This window comes from Mobula hypostoma, chromosome 7, assembly GCF_963921235.1.
Source record: "Mobula hypostoma chromosome 7, sMobHyp1.1, whole genome shotgun sequence".
NCBI lineage: Eukaryota > Metazoa > Chordata > Chondrichthyes > Myliobatiformes > Myliobatidae > Mobula > Mobula hypostoma.
In genome coordinates, this window is record NC_086103.1 from 115,374,223 (window position 1) to 115,394,922 (window position 20,700).

Consider the following 20,700-nt stretch of genomic DNA (forward strand, 5'->3'; position numbering starts at 1 on the left):
AAATCACCCAGTTGTACTGAGAAGTAGTACACTTACTTTGATGTAAAATCTTTCCAAAACATGGTTCCTTTGAATCAAAATTTCCCATACCTCAACCAGGTAATCACTACTCAGTTTCAAGACAGGATACCATCAAGTATTGTACTCAATCATTTATGGAGGGAGTCTTCATTGTCCTTATCATCCGCAACTTTCAAACAGAAGTTAAAGGGGAACATTTATGGCTAAATGTCAGTGCCTCTTGACAGCAGCTACTGAGAGCATCCTAAATTATTTACAATTAAAGGAACCCAAAATTCATGCCAATGAGGTATCACCAAACTGAGAAGCTTGGTGATACTTAATTGGCTTGAATTTTCCAGGCCAAAAGAATTAAATTACTTTTGTAAATCCTTAAAAAAAAAATCCCTTCAGTCTTACCGATGCTTGATGCTTGCGGACTTTAGCAATCTGATCTCCTTTTGCTTCCATTCTTTTCACCAATGTTTCTAACTCTCGCTCCAAGTCATCTCTCATTGCATTTGTTTTTGCTTCATGTATCTGTTTAACTAATTCCTGATGTTCACTTGATTTAAAAAAAATAAAATTGCACACATTAGCTGCAAGGAAACTATAGATTATATTTTAACGAAGAGGGTTCATTGATTTCCTTGCTCGAGTTCAGTAATATAAACATGAGACAAACAGTAGGACCACAAACTCATTTTGGTTTGGAGGCTTCTGTGTCAAATGATCTGGAGAGCTATGTTGGACGAAGTCAGGGCTTTATGCTTCAGTTCTTGCTAGGGTCACCCATGCCAAACAGGTGAAGAGTGGTCCATCAGTCCTCCAGCTTAGGAGGTTCAGCTCAGGGCTAACAACCCTGGCTGGTCAAACAAAACTGTTACAGAATAGCAATGAAGAATCCTTCTACATCTGAGTGGCCAAGGACAGACAGAAATGGAGGACCTTCATTGCTGCCCTAAATGCCAGCAATATAATGGGCAGTAAGTAAACAGAAGGACCCAGGGAAACAAAATAGGGAATGGCTTGTAAAGTTAGACGATCAGGAGAGGAGGCTAATATACATGTGGCCATATATTTTCCATTTGGTTTGCTTCCCACGAAGCCAATTGTGTTTAAGAGACACAAGATGAGCAAAATCATCACCACACCACCAAAAAACACAAGCTGATTAACTTGCTGTCACATCTCACTTCCTCTGCACTTCTGCTATGCTTCCCTCTAATGTGCTGGGCTGGAATTAATTGCTAATAGTAAAACCTCTCCCACAGCTACCTCCTACCTCCTGGCAGGGAGAAATGTGACACCTAAATGGGAAAGGCCAAAGGCAGTGGTATGAAACCAAATGGAGCTTGCTGTCAGAACAGGTTGCTGCAATCAGCCATACGCTGGAAAGGGGATCAGTGTGGCTTTGTGAAAAGTTTTTTTGCAAAAATACAAAGGAAATTTAAAATTAATCGGCAATGAATCTCAATAACATTACTTATTATAGGCCATCCTACACTTGCTTTCAAAAATTATTGTTTAATCTGACATGGCAAACATTAAAATATACTTTCTAAAATCATAATCAAGACAAAAATTGCACACCAAGCCCCTTCAAGAGATAATAAAATAAGCTGTCAGAAATAGATTTTAAAGAGTGCCCTAAAGGAGATACAGAGCAGCAGTAAAGTTTACCAAGCCCACAACTTAGTACCTCAGCAGCCGAAAACATAACACTAATAGTGGAAAAATACAGATCAGATAGTTGAAAGGCGAGTAAGTAGTTATGAAGAGGGAGAGTAAATAACCAGATCCTCAATTCTCTGTCTGATTCTAAAAAGAGTATCCCCCCAACTTGGCATTTGAGTTATAACTCCTATTGCCTATTATTTTTAATGTCAGAGAAACAATAGACTTCATATGAGAGCCAGGTATGTGGTATTTAAGGCAGAACAAAATAAAAGGAGGAGGAATAAATATACATTTCGGCTTTACTACCACGAGGGCAATACTGAAATGTGTGCATCTTTGATGTGATATTACCATGGACAGTATGCTAAATTCAGAAAGTACCTCATCTATTTTCAGATTATCTAGTATCTTGTTCTCTCATTCCATTGGTAAAACATAACCACAAAAGGCAAACTCATTGTCTTCCTCTGCCTGTACTATAGCCCTACTTGGAATAGTTTTGCATTATTCTCCCTGCTGCAGCTCAAACCCTTGACAGTATCTTTAATTTTTACCCCATATTCCCTTTTGCAACATTCCTATTTCAAGTTCAAGTTTAATTGTCATTCAACCATACAGAGCACATAAGATAGCAGTAAAATACAGTCACATAAAAAAATATAGTCCAAGTCCCTGAATGTGGCAGCAGTCTGCAGTCAAACACAACACATCTCGTTTTCTGCTCAGCAAACACTAGAGCACCAACTCCAGCACACACGCCATGCCACACTACCTCCACCACTCCGGTGGAGCATACCAACTCCAACACCTCTCTCCTCAGCAGCTGCAGATAAGTGACACTGTAGCTTGAGGCCTAGTCCTTGCTAGGCTGAAGCCATACAGCTCCCCCGCCGTTCGCCAATAAACCAGTGGACTAGACTTGCAGCATTCCACATTAACAATGTCCAACAGGGTCTCATTATCACAAGAAAAGCGACTAAGTCAATCACTCACTGTTAGACTGCACACCTACTTCGCGCACCCACTCCAACACCACTACACGATCTGCACCAAGAGAAGCTCCTCTAGTTTCTCCACCAATGAGCAACTTACTGATGGAGTAGACCTACAGTACTTTAAGTTCTTAAAGTCCAGCAGGGTCTTGCAATCATAAAAAAAATGTTTCCTTTATTCTGTTCCCTTTTAACATCTTCCTGGGGAAGTACAAATACCTGGGGATATGAATTGACAATAAACTGGACTGGTCAAAGAACACTGAGGCTGTCTACAAGAAGGGTCAGCCCCGTCTCTATTTCCTGAGGAGACTGAGGTCCTTTAACATCTGCCGGACAATGCTGAGGATGTTCTACGAGTCTCTGGTGGCCAGTGCTATCATGTTTGCTGTTGTGTGTTGGGGCAGCAGGCTGAGGGTAGCAGACACCAACAGAATCAACAAACTCATTCGGAAGGCCAGTGATGTTGTGGGGATGGAACTGGACTCTCTGACAGTGGTGTCTGAAAAGAGGATGCTGTCTAAGTTGCATGCCATCTTGGTCAATGTCTCCCATCCACTACATAATGGACTGGTTGGGTACAGGAGTACATTCAGCCAGAGACTCATTCCTCCGAGATGCAGCACAGAGCGTCATAGGAAGTCATTCCTGCCTGTGGCCATCAAACTTTACAACTCCTCCCTTGGAGGGTCAGACACCCTGAGCCAATAGGCTGGTCCTGGACTTACTTCCTGGCATAATTTACACATTACTATTTAACTATTTATGGTTCTATTACTATTTATTACCTATGGTGCAACTGTAACGAAAACCAATCTCCCCCGGGATCAATAAAGTATGACTATGACTATCTACTTATTTCCACTTTCCTTTTATTTTAATGTAATATTTTCTGTATTTTATCACTTACTGAAACACACATGGGAATCATTGAATGAAGTGAGTAGAATGAATTTTAATTCCCTTTCCTCAAATTTCTTCCTTGAAATCTGGAGCACAGAATACAAATCTTTTCTGTAACTGACAAACAAGTTCATGACAGCTTCTTGAGATTAATTCATCTGGATGGAATATGACTTTATCCTATCCCAACTATTTCATCTAGAAGATCAGTCAACGTTTTCACAAGTGTAACTCTGAACACATTGCTGACTCCACATCCATATTGTAATGAACTTTGAGTTATCAAGTTTTGAATGCAGCAGGTGGAAATTTAAAAGCCGTTAAGCAATAAAATTCTAACAATGATGAATTAACATGCTAAATACAAGGCAGATGAAGAGAATACTTACAAACTCATTTGTCCAAATTCATCTTGTAATGTCAACAATAGTTCAGATAGTACCTCATGGGAATTGGAAGATACAGTAGATCCAGAGGAACTTTCAGTCATTGAAATAGCCGTTCTACAGACTTTTTTTTTGACCATTGGCTGCTCACTGACCACTCGGTCATTGCACAAGATTTTGTTATGTTGCTTCAACAGATGCAACACATGCTGAACATTAGCACTGACTGAATGACTTGGACTAGTTGACTGAAAGACAAAAACGACATTACGCTTAAAAAAAAGTTTTTAAAAAGCTTGGAAGCAAATGATTTTAAATTGATGTTTGTTCTTGACATTAGTAAGTAGCAGGTAAACATCCAAGCACACCATGCCTTAAAATACGTTTAATTTTAAATATTAAAAAGCTAAACCTATTTGAGCTCTTATCGATGATATGAAATACTTTTGGAACAAGCAAAAAACTTTTAATATGAAGGATACTGATTACAGTTACTATGCAGAATGAATGTGTTTACAAACCAATCCTAGATAACTAGCCAATACCAGCAATGGAAATAATCAATGAAGTGGTTGGGTAAAATCAATAGAAACAATATTATGACAGAAAACAATGGAAGACAATAATACAAAACTTGAACATGCAAAACTAGTGCAATTACTGGTACTCACTTTTCCTGCAACAAATGGAATATCACCCAGATTGAAGCGGTAATGGGGTTGTGCATGAGAATGGATTGTACAAGGCTTCTAAAAGACAGCAAAGAAAACCATATTAGACAGTCATATTGAATTCTGCTCATTGGTTATCCTCATGACCGTCAAGCACGACTATGAAAACTTAAAAATCATAATCATCTACTTTATAATCATAATCATCACAATCATTTACTTTAAACACCAGTAGCATATGGGTCAATTGTTAGCACTCTCCCCCAAGTCAGATGGACCTAAAGTCCAGGCATTATTTTAACTTAGAGCATTTGATCCTCAGGTTCATTAAATAGACCATAACACCTAGGAGCAAAACAGGCTATTTGGCCCATTGAGGCTTCTTTATCACAGCTAAGAAAAGATCACATCTAGCAACCCTCGCATTAAACCACAAACCTGTTTTAGAGCATTTTAAATGCTTTCAACCCAAATATTGATTACTGTCAGCAACAATTAAATTTACCTTCACTAGATGCTGTTTCTTGTTCTTTACTTTCTTTGCTCTTGGTTGTGTTGATGGTTCTACTGGTGATACTGCTTGTAACAAAATTCTGTTTCTTTCCAGGCCAGTCTGCAACTAGATACAAAGAAAAACTTTTAAATATAATTATATTGGTACCAAGTATAATGTAGACAAACAACTTTATATAGTATCCTATAATTTAACTGAATTGTAAAAATTCTTAAAATCTGCAGCTCCACTAATTAGTCATTCATCTCTATATTATCCTTGCAACATGTCGGTAACATCTTTAGCAGGTGCCTCATGGAAACCAATAAAATGCAGTCATTATCATTTTGACCACATCTTAATAGTACAAGTGTGAAATTTTATAACTATATCTACTTGAGCTATACCAAGCAAAGCAATTATAAATATTTTCCCAACAATTTTCAATAAGGTCGGAAAGAATATTTGAGTTGTATAAAATTATGAAATGCTGATGGTTGAATAATGGTGGCTCTGATTTGCTTAAAAGCAGTGTATTAAACACTTGCACAAACCTGTGCAGCTTTATCCTGTATTAGTTTTCGTTGATGTTCTTCCTCTTGTAACTTTTGTTCCAATTCACAGATTTTTTTCTGGATAAAAGAACAAATTAGCTGTCAAATTATCATGACCACGGAAAGGCAAATTCTTAATCATAGTCTTACTATGGGTCATTTGATCTTCTACTCCTGTGGAGTTTGGTGGTGCTCTGAATGGCAGATTCTTTGGACTAATCCCATGGCATTTCTATTAATACTCCAATACACTTGAGATACATCTTCTCCAAGATGTTACAGTTGTATAATAAAATTTAAACAACCTGATGAGTTGAAAGTAATTTTAGGAATCAGGCCTTGGTCAGACAAGAGGAAGCAGAGCAAACATCTCCTGGCAAGCCAAATAGCAAAAATTAATGGATTATCAATGTTATTGTACATGTAAATTCATTCTAAAAACATAACAGAAGAAAGGATTTCTGTTACAATGGCTCAGAAAACCATCTATGAGCACAGATTTTACATTGTTAACATTGTGAACCTTTATTCATATGTAGTCTCTCCATGGAATATATAGGGGATTTAATTAATGCTGAACTTGCTTCTCACCTCTTATTGAATTCCAGCTTCATTTCTAAGTATAATTTAATGTTGAATTAGATTCAATTCAGTTTCCAAGGACTCTTATCCCGATGACTTTTCAACCACGATATTCCTTTACACATGCAACAAGACTCCAGTAAAAACTAGTGGATACAATCAAATGTCCAACAAAAAAAAGAGGACTGTTGGTAAAATCCCATCTGGCCCAGAACATATTGGTGCAATTCTACACTGTCATTAGAGAACATCCTCACATCAGCCATTACTTCACCATTTACATCTCAGACTTCAACTACTGCACAGAGTCTTGGCATCTTCAGAAGTTTTCTGATGACTCTGCCATAGTTGGATGCATCAGACGAGGCTGAGTACAGGGCTACGGTAGGAAACTTTGTCACATGGTGTGAGCAGAATTATCTGCAGCTTAATGTGAAAAAGACTAAGGAGCTGGTGGTGGACCTGAGGAGGGCTAAGGCACCGGTGACCCCTGTTTCCATCCAGGGGGTCAGTGTGGTCATGGTGGAGGATTACAAATACCTGGGGATACGAATTGACAATAAACTGGACTGGTCAAAGAACACTGAGGCTGTCTACAAGAGGGGTCAGAGCCGTCTCTATTTCCTGAGGAGACTGAGGTCCTTTAACATCTGTCGGACGATGCTGAGGATGTTCTACGAGTCTGTGGTTGCCAGTGCAATCATGTTTGCTGTTGTGTGCTGGGGCAGCAGGCCGAGGGTAGCAGACACCAACAGAATCAACAAACTCATTCGGAAGGCCAGCGATGTTGTGGGGATGGAACTGGACTCTCTTACGGTGGTGTCTGAAAAGAGGATGCTGTCTAAGTTGCATGCCATCTCGGACAATGTCTCCCATCCACTACATAATGTACTGGTTGGGCACGGGAGTACATCCAGCTAGAGACTCATTCCACTGAGATGCAACACTGAGCATCATAGGAAGTCATTCCTGCCTGTGGCCATCAAACTTTACAACTTCTTCCTTGGAGGGTCAGACACCCTGAGCCAATAGGCTGGTCCTAGACTTATTTCCTGGCATAATTTACATATTACTATTTAATTATTTATGGTTTTATTACTATTTAATTATTTATGGTGCAACTGTAACGAAAACCAGTTTCCCTCGGGATCAATAAAGTATGACTATGACTCTGACTCTCTGGTTTAGTGCAGCATCCTCTCACAATATAAGAAAACAACATCAAACTGTCAGCCCATCAATACAGGACTTGTATGCGTCCAAGACAAAGAAGCAGGCAGGAAAAATCATTGCAGACACTACACACATCCAGCAAACCTTTTTCCCCCAAAAAATTACCCTTCTGGAAAGCACCATTGGGCTATTAAAACAAAAACTCCATGCCATCTTACAAGTGTCTTTTGCAGGCAGTTAATCTGATCAACCATTCCAGTTACATCCCACCCCCCATCTATAACCTCAGTCATTACACTAAACATTTTAAACCACTTGTTAATAATGCTGATTACATTGCAAATATATGCTGGTATTTATGCACATTTTATTCCATATCTGTACCAAGCTCTAACTTTTTAAAAATATAATTCTTTAATTGTTAAATGTTGTTGTTTTTACTGCATGTTGCACCAACACACTAAAACAAATCCCTGATATAGTGTATTTTGTTTAATTGGGCCACATTGGGACCAATACATGTTGACCCAATTAACTGTTCAACTGAGTAACAAATTATGTATTTAAATGAAATACAGAACAAATCTGAGCACTGCCAATACCTCTACAATACTATAAAACTGTGTAATGGTTCCTGATAGTTATTCACAGAAGTCGTGTTCTTTTGACTGACTGTAAGTAATCAAAATCAGCACAGACACGATGTAGATGATGGACTGCCTTCACACAATGTTGTCAATGATTGCATCCTCCAAATCTTCATTTGCATTGTAAAATTCAAGATGATTCTCAATACCTTCAAATTCTTCATAGTTCCTAAGTTGTTGATGTAATGAAATTGCTTCCTTTTCACTCCTAGCTATTTCTAGCATCTCCAAGCTTGAATGCTTGAAGCAGCAGTAAGCAAAACAGTCTGAATTGTCTTAGTGCTTATTGCCTGCCAACTATCAGTGACAAAAATCACTGCTTTTTGAACATAAATATATGCAACTGATGCTATTTTAAAAAATGTTCACTCTCACAGTGTAGTGTCTCATGGCCACACAAGTGCACGCAACTGACACAAATTAGAAACTGTTCAGCAATACAGGTGTCCCCCACTTTTCGAACGTTCGCTTTACGAAACCTCACTGTTACGAAAGACCTACATTCGTACCCTGTTTTCGCTTTCAGGTGTTTTCACTGTTACGAAAAAAAAGCAGCGCGTGATAAAAAATCAGCGCGCGCCCCGAGCAGCCGCTCTCTCCCGGATTCTCGTCGGCATTGCTTAAACACATGCCTGTGAGCAGCCGTTTGCAAGATGAGTTCTATGGTATCAGAAAAGCCTAAAAGAGCTCGTAAGGGTGTTACACTTAGCGTAAAACTAGACATAATTAAGCGTTTTGATCGTGGTGAACAAAGTAAGGACAACGTGAGTTTGGCTTGTGGAAGCTGACGAACATGATGTTGAAGAGGTTTTGGCATCCCATGACCAAGAACTGATAGATGAAGAGCTGATGCAATTGGAAGAAAAAAGGATAACAATCGAAACCGAATGAGTAATGATAAAGTACAACTTTAATTTTGAAAGGGTATGTCGGTTTAGGGGATATCTGCAGGATGGTTTGAGTCCTTGCAAAGAACTGTGTGATAGAAAAATGCGCGAGGCTCAGCAGTCAAGCAAGCCTTCCACATCAGCCACAGCAGATGACGAACCTCGACCTTTGACATCGAGGCGGGCAGAGATAGAAGATGACCTGCCTGCTCTAATGGAAACAGACGATGACGAGATGACACTCCAGTGTCCCACCACCCCAACCCCCAGGCCACGGACAGATACCGATTCGCGGAGAATGTAACGGTAGCCGGGAGGCACACAGCACATCTTTAAGAAAAAAGCCGAAATAAACATGCTAATTAATTAGGTGCCGCTGACACGTAATTGTCAGCCCAGATCAGAGACGATGCAATCGGAAATCGGCACTGATCTGGGCCGACAATTACGTGCCACACGGCACCTAATTAATTAGCATGTTTGTTTTGGCTTTTTTCAAGATGTGCTGTGTGCCTCCCGGCTACCACCGCACCCCTGCGTGCTTTGCGGCAATGTATCGCTTGGCGGCCTGGAGGGTGGGGGCCACTGCACCACCCAAACTCCAACTCAGCCTAACACATTATCATCAGTGTGCTCGGCGCTGTCTTCCTGATTCTGGTAAGTGATACTACACTGTACATACATTATTTCTACTTTATATAGGCTGTGTATTCTTACGTGCTATTTGGTATGATTTGGCAGCTTCATACCTTAAAGGTTACTGGAGAGCACTTGCGCCGTATTTTTGCCAACAGTGCTTGAGTGAGATTTTCGCTACGGAGAACAGTTCAGTAATGATTGTGGAAAAGTATTTCTACTTTATATAGGCTATGTATTTATCATATCATTCCTGCTTTTACTATACGTTACTGTTATTTTAGGTTTTATGTGTTATTTGTCATGATTTGGTAGGTTATTTTTGGGTCTGCGAACGCTCACAAAATTTTCCCATATAAATATATGGTAATTGCTTCTTCGCATTACGACATTTCGGCTTACGAACTGTTTCATAGGAACGCTCTACCTTCGGATGGCGGGGGAAACCTGTAGTCTCCTGTCCCAATTAAGTAGCATAGAATCACAAATAAATGAAGCAAATCAAATCCCTGCCATTTTCTCGATTAGTTTTTGTTCTTTAAGAGTTGCCGAAATAAGCACTGTACGGCAGGGGTCCCAAACTGGGGTCCACGGACCCCTTGCTCAATGGTACCGGTCCATGGCGTAAAAAGATTGGGAACCCCTGGTATATGGTGAATAAAGTTGATCTTTTATCCTTAAACTATCAGCATGAAGAATGGCAAGTGACACTCCCTTGCCGCCAAATGCAAAATCTGGGTAATTAGCATTTTTCTTTAAAAAGCACAGATTCAAGGCATAACAAGGATAGCATACATCATGCAAGACTGATATTTGCACTTAACTACCTAATAGCAAGGGCAGGAGTGTGGGAGCCTTGTCTATTAACTTGAAATTACTTGATACAGTAAAACTATGATAATTTAGCCTCCTCAGGACTCTGGTGGTGCTATTATTAGTGGACTATTACAGTTATTTCTATTAACAATGCTCTTAATTCACCTTTTTCTCTTTAAATGGTACATAATAATATGATAAAATCATTGAGTGGCCAGTAGAATACAAGTGTGCTAATGGGGCTGTAGCCAGCAGAAAGGGTGTATGTTGAACATCACCTGATGACCAGATGCCAAACCATCAGAACTTCCAAATGAGTGGATAACAGAGGTTTACTCAAGTATTACTCACCATATCACATGCTAGAATTATACCTTCCTTCTAAAATGACAAACAATTACGGTCACATGCCACTTGGAATGTTTTCAGTATCACTTTAATTATTTCCCTAAGGAAATAAAATTTTTATTTTATCTTATTTTATTTAGAGATACAGCACAACAGGTTCTTCTGCCCCAACAAGCCCATGCCACCCAATTATATCCATGTGATCAATTAACCTACTAACCTGTATGTTTTTGGAGTGTGGGAGGAAACCAGAGCACCTAGAGGAACTAACACAGTCACACGGAGAACGCACAAACTCCTTGCAGATAGTGACGGGAAGTAAACCTGGGTTACTGGGGCTGTAAAGCGTTGTGCTAACCACTACACTGCTGTGCTGGCCCATTATAGAGAAAACATTTACCTCTGCTGCAGTCTGTGTTGCTGTAAGTTTGAGATACTCTCGTTCAATTAAGTCAAGTTTTTCAAGCTTTGATTGTAGATCTGTTTGGTCCATAGAGCCCTTCTTTTCTAAGGATGCCTGTTTTAACAAGAATGCAACAGATATTATTAGACTTATTCTATTTACACCAGTTGCTACTTCAAGGAATGAAGTTTTATGTATATGAACCTACAGAAAAGTGGATTATTTTATCCCATCCCTTGACAGGACCTGCATCTCAATTCTATCTTGGTGACATAATCCCAAATATTGCCTTATAACAAACTATCAGCTTTAAAATTTTTAACTAACATAGCATCAAAAATTTCCACAGCCAGGTTATCACCCAAAAACTGCACAGCTCTAATTTTAAAGTGGCTTTCCTTTGTTTTGATCAAACCTGGAGGATCAGTTCACCACCATCCAAACAGTTCCTTCTATAGTTTTAAATAATTTGATTTGATCTCTGTCTTTAATCAAGTCTATTTTATGCAACAACATTATACACTGTAAATGTAGTGAATCAGAAATATTTCCCCAAGGCCAATATATCCTGAGTTGTAGTGTTGAGAACCAAGTGCCTTACTTGAAACGGCATCTGAACAGTGCACTTTACATATTTAAGAACTTCCACCCTGTCATATCCCATAAATGTATTTTTTTTATACTTCAGAGATTTGTATTTAGAGGTCTAGGTATTCCTTAGGTCTTAACATAATCAGTTAAAAAAATTCTTAGGTCTATACTCCCAAGCTATTGTTCATGAAAGTGAAGCAACTCTAGTGCCTTAGATTGTAAAATTGGTACAATGAATTTCAATATACACATTGTTTCAAGACTATCACATAATAATATTGAACATTTTATTTCTTGAACCAAAGCATAAACAGAAAACCCAATCAACAATTATACACATTATGCAACAATTAGCCAAACAGAAGCAGACTGCCATGGCTGATAAAAATTGGAATCCTCAATTACAAAATCTTAAAAATTGGGGTCAACTTTTCTTGATTCTAGCATGAAAGCAATAATCAGTTCTTAAAATGATATGCAATGTGATTTGAAGTGGTGTATAGTAGAAACAGCTTTAAGATTTTGGATAAATGTTCTTTCAAGTTTAGATCTGCTTGACAACCTTATTAGCATTACCTGTTTCTGTAACATTACTCCTCGTTCCATTTCAGCATTATGAACCATTTTTCTCATGTACTCTAGCTGTTTTTCCAGAACGTTACAACGAGACTCAGCTGCTGACAATTGAATCGTCAATGCTGGAAATGAACCAAAGCAAATAATAATAATAGAATTATGGCAATACTTTGCTTTGCTTCAAGGAAAGGCTTCTTTAACAAGTAGGTCATTCTCACAAACCCACTTTCAAACATCAGAATTGAACTCTGTAAACTGAACTCTGTACTATGTACTGAACTGAAGTAAAATTCCTTAATGTTTAGAAAGATGAAATTTCAGAATCCATGCCACTGCTAACAAAAATTTTAAAAACAAAATTTAGATAAAAGTCAATCAAATATCAGCAAGCATGTGGATGATTCTCAGTTACTGTTTAGGACTGGAAAAAAAATCAGTTGATTTTGTGCTCCCCTTCCCCCCCAAATATAAAACAAATTAAAGCTTTCAAATGACTGAAAACAAAAGTTTTCCTAATTGAGCTATCATCTCCAATACAAGCAAGATTCCCTATTTAAATTGAAGTAATTCATACTATCCAAAATTCCATTGGTAAATTCACTGTACAATTGTTTTCCCTAATGGCATAAAAGGTTAATCTTGATCTTGAGGAATAAAAAGGAAGCAGAAAAAATTTAATCAAGGAATTAGGAGAACTACAATAGATAGTTAACATAGTTGAGAATCCAAAGGCATTTTACATATATATTAAAAGTAATAGTGTACCCAAGGAAAAGTTCAATCAAGGATAAAGGAAGGAATTTTGCCTGGAGCCACATGACAAAGGCTGAGTACTTTGCATCAATATATTTCAAGGACAAAATCCTGGACGATGGTGAGACTAGGGAAGGGTATTTTAATATTCTAGAGCATGTTGATAATAAGAATGTGGTGCTCTTGGGCTTCTTGAAAAACATCATGGTGGATAAGTCATCAGGAATCTATTTCAGGATACTGAGTGGGTGGGGCAAGGGAGGAGATTACTGGGGCCTTGACCAAGATCCTTATAACTTCTGGCAGGATCCAAGAAGGCTGAAGAATACCCTATCTTCTCCCTTTGTTTAAGAAGGCAAATGGTGACAAACCAGGGAACTATCAGCCAGTAACCCCTGCATCGGTGGTAGGAAAATTTTACAGTAAAAGATTCTCAGGGATAATATTTCTTCACATTTGGTAATGCATGGATTTACTAGGGAAAGTCAGCAGTGGCTGGAGTGGTGGGAGATCCTAAATCTCAAATTCTATGTGACTAACATGTTAAATTATGAACATGAAGCTAAATTTGTACTAGAGCAGCATTTTCCAAAACGACTGGTTACAGCAGATAGAGTGGCAGACTCAAATGTGGTTTAATACTTCTCATTGCAGGCAGAATCAAGTTTAGTATCACTGGCATGTCATGAAAATGTGTTGTTTTGCAGCAGCAGTACAAAGCAATAGATACTAATAAAAACTATTAAGTTACAATAAATATCATCATCATGCGCCATGTCGTATGACGTAGATGATAATGGTCTCATGACCATGATTGTCCCTAGTAAATTTTTCTACAGAAGTGGTTTGCCATCGCCTTCTTCTGGGCAATATCTTTATAAGACAGGTGACCCCAGCCATTATCAATACTCTTCAGAGATTGTCTGCCTGACATCAGTGGTTGCATAACCAGGACTTGTGATATGCAACAACTGCACATACGACTATCCACCTGCTGCACACATGGCTTCACGTGACCCTGATCGGAGGGCTAAGCAGGTGCTACACCTTACACCTCCTTTGTTAGAGACGTATCCCCACCCTGCTACTCAATAATAAGAATGCTGTATATTTTAAAAATATATTAAATAAGTAGTGCAAAAAGAGAAGAAAAAAGTACTGAGGAAGTGTTCATGGGGTTCATTGTCCATTCAGAAATCTGATTGTAGAGGGGAAGATGCTGTTCCTGAAACATTGAGTGTGTGACTTCATGCTCCTGAACCACCTCCTCCTTGATGGTAGTAAAGGGAAGAGGGTATGTCCTGTGTGAGTGGGGTCCTTAATGATGGATTTTTGAAGATGTCCTCGATTCTGGGGAAGCTAGTGCCCATGATGGAGCTGGCAGAGTTTACAACTTTCTGCAGCTTTTCCCGATCCCGTACAATGGCCCCTCCATACTAGATGGTGTTGCAACCAGTTAGAATACAACCAGATACAATACATAATCATCTCAAAATTGCTGACATCTCTGGTACAAAGATGAATTTCTGCAGACACCTTAAGTTAGTTGAGCTCTTAGGTTGATCTTCATTATGCAGAGACGGGAAAAATTCTCATACAAAGATTAAGTGACAAAGTTAGATTACAAGCACAAGTTTTGATTTGCAAACCTTGAAACAGTAATTGCATTTCAACAAACCTCTATTATGCTGTGCTACTTCTGTTGGTGTGTCACCAGCTCTTTGTTGGCTCTTATCTAACATTTTTTTATACTCTGCTGTCTCCTTAGAGATTCGTTTCAAGTTTTCCTCTGCCTGTGTTCGTTCAAGCTCCAATTTGCGAATCTTTTCTTGAAGATTTCTTAATGCTGAAAGTACCGCTACAATAAATCAAAGTCAGATTAGGAAAATTAGAAAGTAAATCTTGATAGATTCTACTACAGTTTAGTAATTGAAATCAAGTTTGTCTAAAATTAAAGAAAACACACTTGCTATGGAGAAAAGTACTTTGTGTTCAGTCTTAGTTATATTTAGGTAAGTGTACTCTGATGAATGTCTTTGAAAGCAAAGCTCCCAATAGTCTAGAAATAAAAAAAATTGGGGGAGGGGGCACAGGTACACAACCGAATGTAAGTAGCAAAGATGATTAGGAATATCATGAAAACAAATGAATCATCCTTGGTGTTCAGATTCACAAACTTGAAGTTCATCTGTGCAAATATCCTCAAGTTCCCATGGTAAGATTTTCAAATTTCTAACACCACTGTATTTGAAAAAAATTCCTTTATTGATTATCTTGTATATACAGCCAAGAAAATTAATGGAATAATGTAATTTAGAAGAAATTATAAGAGTAGGGATGGAAAAGGGTTAAATGCAGCATAAGTATCAGTTGAGATGAATACCTAATTCTGTACTGTACAGATGACACCCATGTTATGATTATTTAGGTAAGGAAAATTCACTCTTAAAGAATTCACACAGATTTGAGAGAATACAATTAATCCCAACGCTACGTTCCATTCTTAGTGAACTTGTGTTTCCTGAAATATCTGCAAATGATACGGCTTTGAGTTACCATACATCATAATAGAGTTATTTAAGAATGCAACACTCTGTGACATAGGTACGTCAGAGTCATAAGCCTTCTACAGAAGTGGTTTGCCATCGCCTTCTTCTGGGCAATATCTTTATAAGACAGGTGACCCCAGCCATTATCAATACTCTTCAGAGATTGTCTGCCTGACATCAGTGGTTGCATAACCAGGACTTGTGATATGCAACAACTGCACATACGACTATCCACCTGCTGCACACATGGCTTCACGTGACCCTGATCGGAGGAAGGTAGTCATAAGGTAGGGGAGGGGGAGAACACCCTTAGGCCCAGCTCACCCATGCCGACCAAGATGTCTATCTGTGCTAGCCCCATCCGCCTGTGCTTGACCCATATCCCTATTTTTCATCTAACTTCCCAAATATCTTTTAAGTGTTGCCTCAACTATTTCTTCAAGCATCGTTTCACTTATATACCATCCTCTGTGTAAAAAGTTGCCCCTGAAATTCACCAACAAGAGAAAATCTGCAGATGCTGGAGGAACTCAGTAGGCCAAGCAGCATCAATGGAAAAGAGTACATTGATGCTGCCTGGCCTACTGAGTTCCTCCAGCATTTTGTGTGTGTTGCCTGAAGTTTACCTCTCACTTTAAACTAGCACCTTCTAGTTGTTGACTCACCAACCCTAGGAAAAAGACTGAGTGCATTCACCCTATCTGTTGTGCATTTAATATTTCAGTAATATTGTAACTATACTGTATTGTTTAAGCATTGTTTAAATAATTAATTATGGGTTATATGTAAAAGTACATGAATGACATTCGTCATTACACCACGACATAAGTGTATTTAAGCATTCTTTAAATAATTTATTATGGGTTATATGTAAAAGTACATGAATGAGATTCGTCATTACACCACGACATAAGTGTATTTAAGCATTCTTTAAATAATTTATTATGGGTTATATGTAGAAGTACATGAATGACATTCGTCATTACACCACGACATAAGTGTATTTAAGCATTCTTTAAATAATTTATTATGGGTTATATGTAAAAGTACATGAATGACATTCGTCATTACACCACGACATAAGTGTATTTAAGCATTCTTTAAATAATTTATTATGGGTTATATGTAAAAGTACATGAATGATATTCGTCATTACACCACGACGTAAGTGCGCGCCTCAATAAAGTAAAAACTAAATGTCCAGGAGTTATCCCCAGCTCCATGTTTTTCTTTCAATTAGTTTTATGTTTTGGAGTTACAAAACATAACATTATCCATATCCCTTATATAAGAATCATCCCTCAATCTCCTACACTCCAAGAAATAAAGTCCTAACCTCTCTATAACCCATTCCCTCAAGCAAATGTTTTCTGCACTCTTTCCAGCTTACTGGCATCTCTCCTATAGCAAGGTGACCAAAACTGAATACAATACTCCAATACTGCCTCACAAGTGTCTTTAAACAATTGCAACATAACATCCTAACTACCCTACTAATGATCAATGAAGGCCAGACAGCTACCTTGTCTACCTGTGATGCATCTTATCGGGAACGAAGTACAGTGGATTCCAGTTAATTGGTCCATTGGTTAATTAGGGCAGGCACTTATTTGGGACAACTCTTAAAGAACAAAAATTAATTGAGAAAATAGCCGGCGACCTTTCATTTATTTGGAACACCTTGCCGCTTAATTGGGACAGTAGACTGTTGCCGAACAATTTCTAACTCCTGTCAGTCAAGTGTGCTTGTGTGGCTGTAAGACACTACACCATGCTTAGAGCGATCAGTTTTTAAAATAGTGTCAGTAGCACGCGTTTGTGTTCAAAAGCAGTGACATCTGTAACTGATAGTTGGCTACAGATAAGCAGTAAGCCAAGTTAGAATTGTTTTGCTCACTGCAGTTTCAAGCATTCAGGCTTGGAGATGCCAGCAACAGCCAGGAGTGAAAGTGAAATGATTTCACTACTTCAACAAGTTAGGACCTATGAAGAATTTGAAAGTATCAACAATCATCTTGAATATTACAATGGAAATGAAGATCTGGAGGATGCAATCATTGCTAACATTGTATAAAGGCAGTCCATCATCTGCACTAGGTGTCGGTGCTGATGTTGTTCATTTACAGTCAATCAGAAGAACAGCACCACAGTGGTTGTCCATCATACCCAATGATGACACCGAAACCCGTGTGGGAGCTTTTAAAGTGCAAAAGCTGTTGCACTGGGACGGTTCCGCCCTCTCAACTTTGCAAGTTGGGGTCGAGTGGTGCAAGTAGTTGTCACAAACTGAGGTCTTCTTTGGTTGCAGTGGATAACCATGACTTCTCCTGTGCCTGATCATGTCCTGTGCTCGCTACGAAGCATTGCTGAACTGCTGTCTTGGCTGTTGATCTCATCTGTCCAGTCTGCCAGACCTGACTTCAACATGCTAGGACAGACATGTCCCTATTTCACACAGGTATGAGGCCCACTGGCTACACTCACCTGGTTTTGCCCATCTGTCGAAGCAGTGTACCGGAGTGTAATCGTTGTCACTTGCAAACAGCTAGTTAGAGCCACAGATGCTAGCTGAGTGTCCGGTTGGGACCAGAGCTCAGTAGGCTGCCCGAGGATGGACAATACAAGCCCTTTTACCAAAGGTGCTAACTTTCCCTGGACACCCCACATGCTGCAGCAAAAACTGGATGAATTCCTCTGTCATTAACTATTAAGAACTAACACAATTTTATAGTATTGCTAAATGGTAGTGTTCTAATTTGTTCTGCGTTTCATATAAATATACAATTTATTTCTCAGTTAACTAGTAGGTTTTTTTCTTTGTTCTTTTTTCCGTACCTTTTTAACTATTTCTATGAAACTTCAGCTAATTGGGGCAGCAGCTTAATTGGGCCAAAATGTACTGGTCCCAATGTGTGCCAATTAACCGGCATCCACTTATGTGGAGCTCTATGTCCCTCTATTCTGCAAAACTCTGCTGGACCCTATCACTGACATTGAGAGTCTAACCCTGGCTTGATTTCCCAAAATCCAAAACTTTGTACAGATCTGAATTATACTCTCTCATTCTATTTACTAAGCTGATCAAGTTCCCAGTGTCAATCTTGATAAGCTTCTTCAATGTCTATGAGACTGCCTATTTTAGTGCAATCTGTAAACTTACTAAGCATGCCTTATCCATTTCTATCTAAATTCATGATATAAATGAAAAGCAACAATGGGCCCAGTACAAGCTCGAAGTACATAAATCAGTCACAGGCCTCTAATCTGAAAAAACAACCTTCAAATATCACCCTTTGCTTCCTACCATCAAGCCAATTCTGTATCCGATTAACTAGCTGTCCCTTGATCCCATACAATTCAATCTTTTAGAACACCCTACCATGCAGGCCTTAAAGGCCTTGCTGAAGTCCATATAGACTATGCCTACCATCCTACACTTGTTAAACCTCTTCAAAACAGTTAATCAAATTCAAAAAACCTTTTTTTTGGTTTTCTCAGACGATATTATGCTTGAATTTGGAGAAAATTAGAAGCAATCTTTATGACTCCTCATTTAAATTTGAACAGACCTGGAGAACTTTTATTCAATATTTTCATTTAATGTAATATATACCCTTCTTGTTTTTTTTTACTGTTTTTAATGGAGGTCGGGATTGAGGACGTGATTTTAAGTTTTTTAACTCTGTTTGGTTTCAAGTTAGCCCATTGCTTTGCTTTGCTTTTAGTTAGTTGCACGGTGGTTTTTTTTGGGTTTTTTTTTCCTTTTCTCTATTGATATATATATAAAAATTAGTATACTATTATGTTACCTTGGTACGTTATGTTTAAATTACATTGTATTATTCTTTTGTATTAATATCTTCTGTAATTTTATTATATTCTAACAGTGTATTAGTGCCTATATGGCTTACCTTTTTGTATACTTATTCAATAAAAAGATTTAAAAAGAAAGAATCAAATTCATGAGATATTCTCCCACCACAAAGCCATGTTGAATATCCCTAAGTGACCCACCTTTCCAAATGTGTGTGTTGTAGGGAAAAGAATAATGAGACCTAGTAACGAGTAAATAAGGATTGTGATAATATGGTAACATGGAACCACAGACAAAGCCTAGAAGTAGAGAAATGGAATGCAGCAGTGATGACATCCAAGGTTCATGAGTCTCATTAATTATGCTATTGTGTGCACCCATTGTTGTAACAGAAAACTGGATTTATTGTTTGACCTGTAGACAATCCTTTCACTCTGTAATCAGGACCTAGTACATACTTAATTAAGTCTTCCTGTAGCCACCCTTCTGTAATATGTAGTTTTACTGGTAATCAACTGAGAATATAAAAGCCCTACCAAATTCATGCTCAGGTCGATCAGCTTTGACTGGTCTCCTGGTGTGTCCCAGTTTTTAATAAATTGCCCATTATTTCAAACACCAACTTCATAGGATCTTTCAGTTTGTTCCCATATGTGTATATCTTAACCCTCAGAATCCCCTCCAATAACAGATGTTAGGTTTATCAGTCTATAGATCCCAGGTTTTTCATTACATCCCTCAAAGCCACATTAGCCTCCTTCCAATCTTCCATCACCTCAACCATCGCTAATGATGATCCATATAATGCACACATCTCATCTAGGGCCATATAATGCACACATCTCAGCTAGGGCTATATAATGCATACATCTCAGCTGGGGCTACCGTAATTCCCTCTCTAGTTTCCCACAGAGTCCTTACACATACCTAATCAGGCCCCAAAGATTTATTTACCTTCATACATTTTTAGATAGCCACCACCTCCTTTATTGTAATGTGGACTATCCTTAAGGACATGCCCATTAACTTTCCAGAGTTTCCTTATCTTTACGTCTTAATTCACAGAAAAAATAGAAGGGAAATACTCATCCCCTACATCTCCTTGCATAGATCACCACTTTGGTCTTCGAGGGGTCCTATTCTGTCCCTAATTTTTCTTCTTATAAACTTTAAAAATCTCTTTGAAATCTCCTTAATCTTCTCTGCCAAAACTATGACACTCCATTTTATTTACTCAGGTCCATCA

At 38.5% G+C, this 20,700-nt stretch overlaps 1 protein-coding gene across 3 annotated transcripts in view; it reads right to left on the reverse strand.

The window, feature by feature from the left end:
- LOC134349469 (centrosomal protein of 57 kDa-like) overlaps nt 1-20,700 on the reverse strand; it is a 30,527-nt gene that overhangs the window by 2,188 nt on the left and 7,639 nt on the right. For all 3 annotated transcript variants that reach the window (XM_063053826.1, XM_063053828.1, XM_063053827.1), the window contains 8 exons: nt 14,770-14,949; nt 12,339-12,460; nt 11,169-11,285; nt 5,680-5,757; nt 5,138-5,251; nt 4,633-4,710; nt 3,965-4,209; nt 421-565 (listed from right to left, as the gene is read on the reverse strand). In XM_063053826.1, the coding sequence (XP_062909896.1) occupies nt 421-565; nt 3,965-4,209; nt 4,633-4,710; nt 5,138-5,251; nt 5,680-5,757; nt 11,169-11,285; nt 12,339-12,460; nt 14,770-14,949 (1,079 nt within the window). The remainder of the gene's footprint in view (nt 1-420; nt 566-3,964; nt 4,210-4,632; nt 4,711-5,137; nt 5,252-5,679; nt 5,758-11,168; nt 11,286-12,338; nt 12,461-14,769; nt 14,950-20,700) is intronic.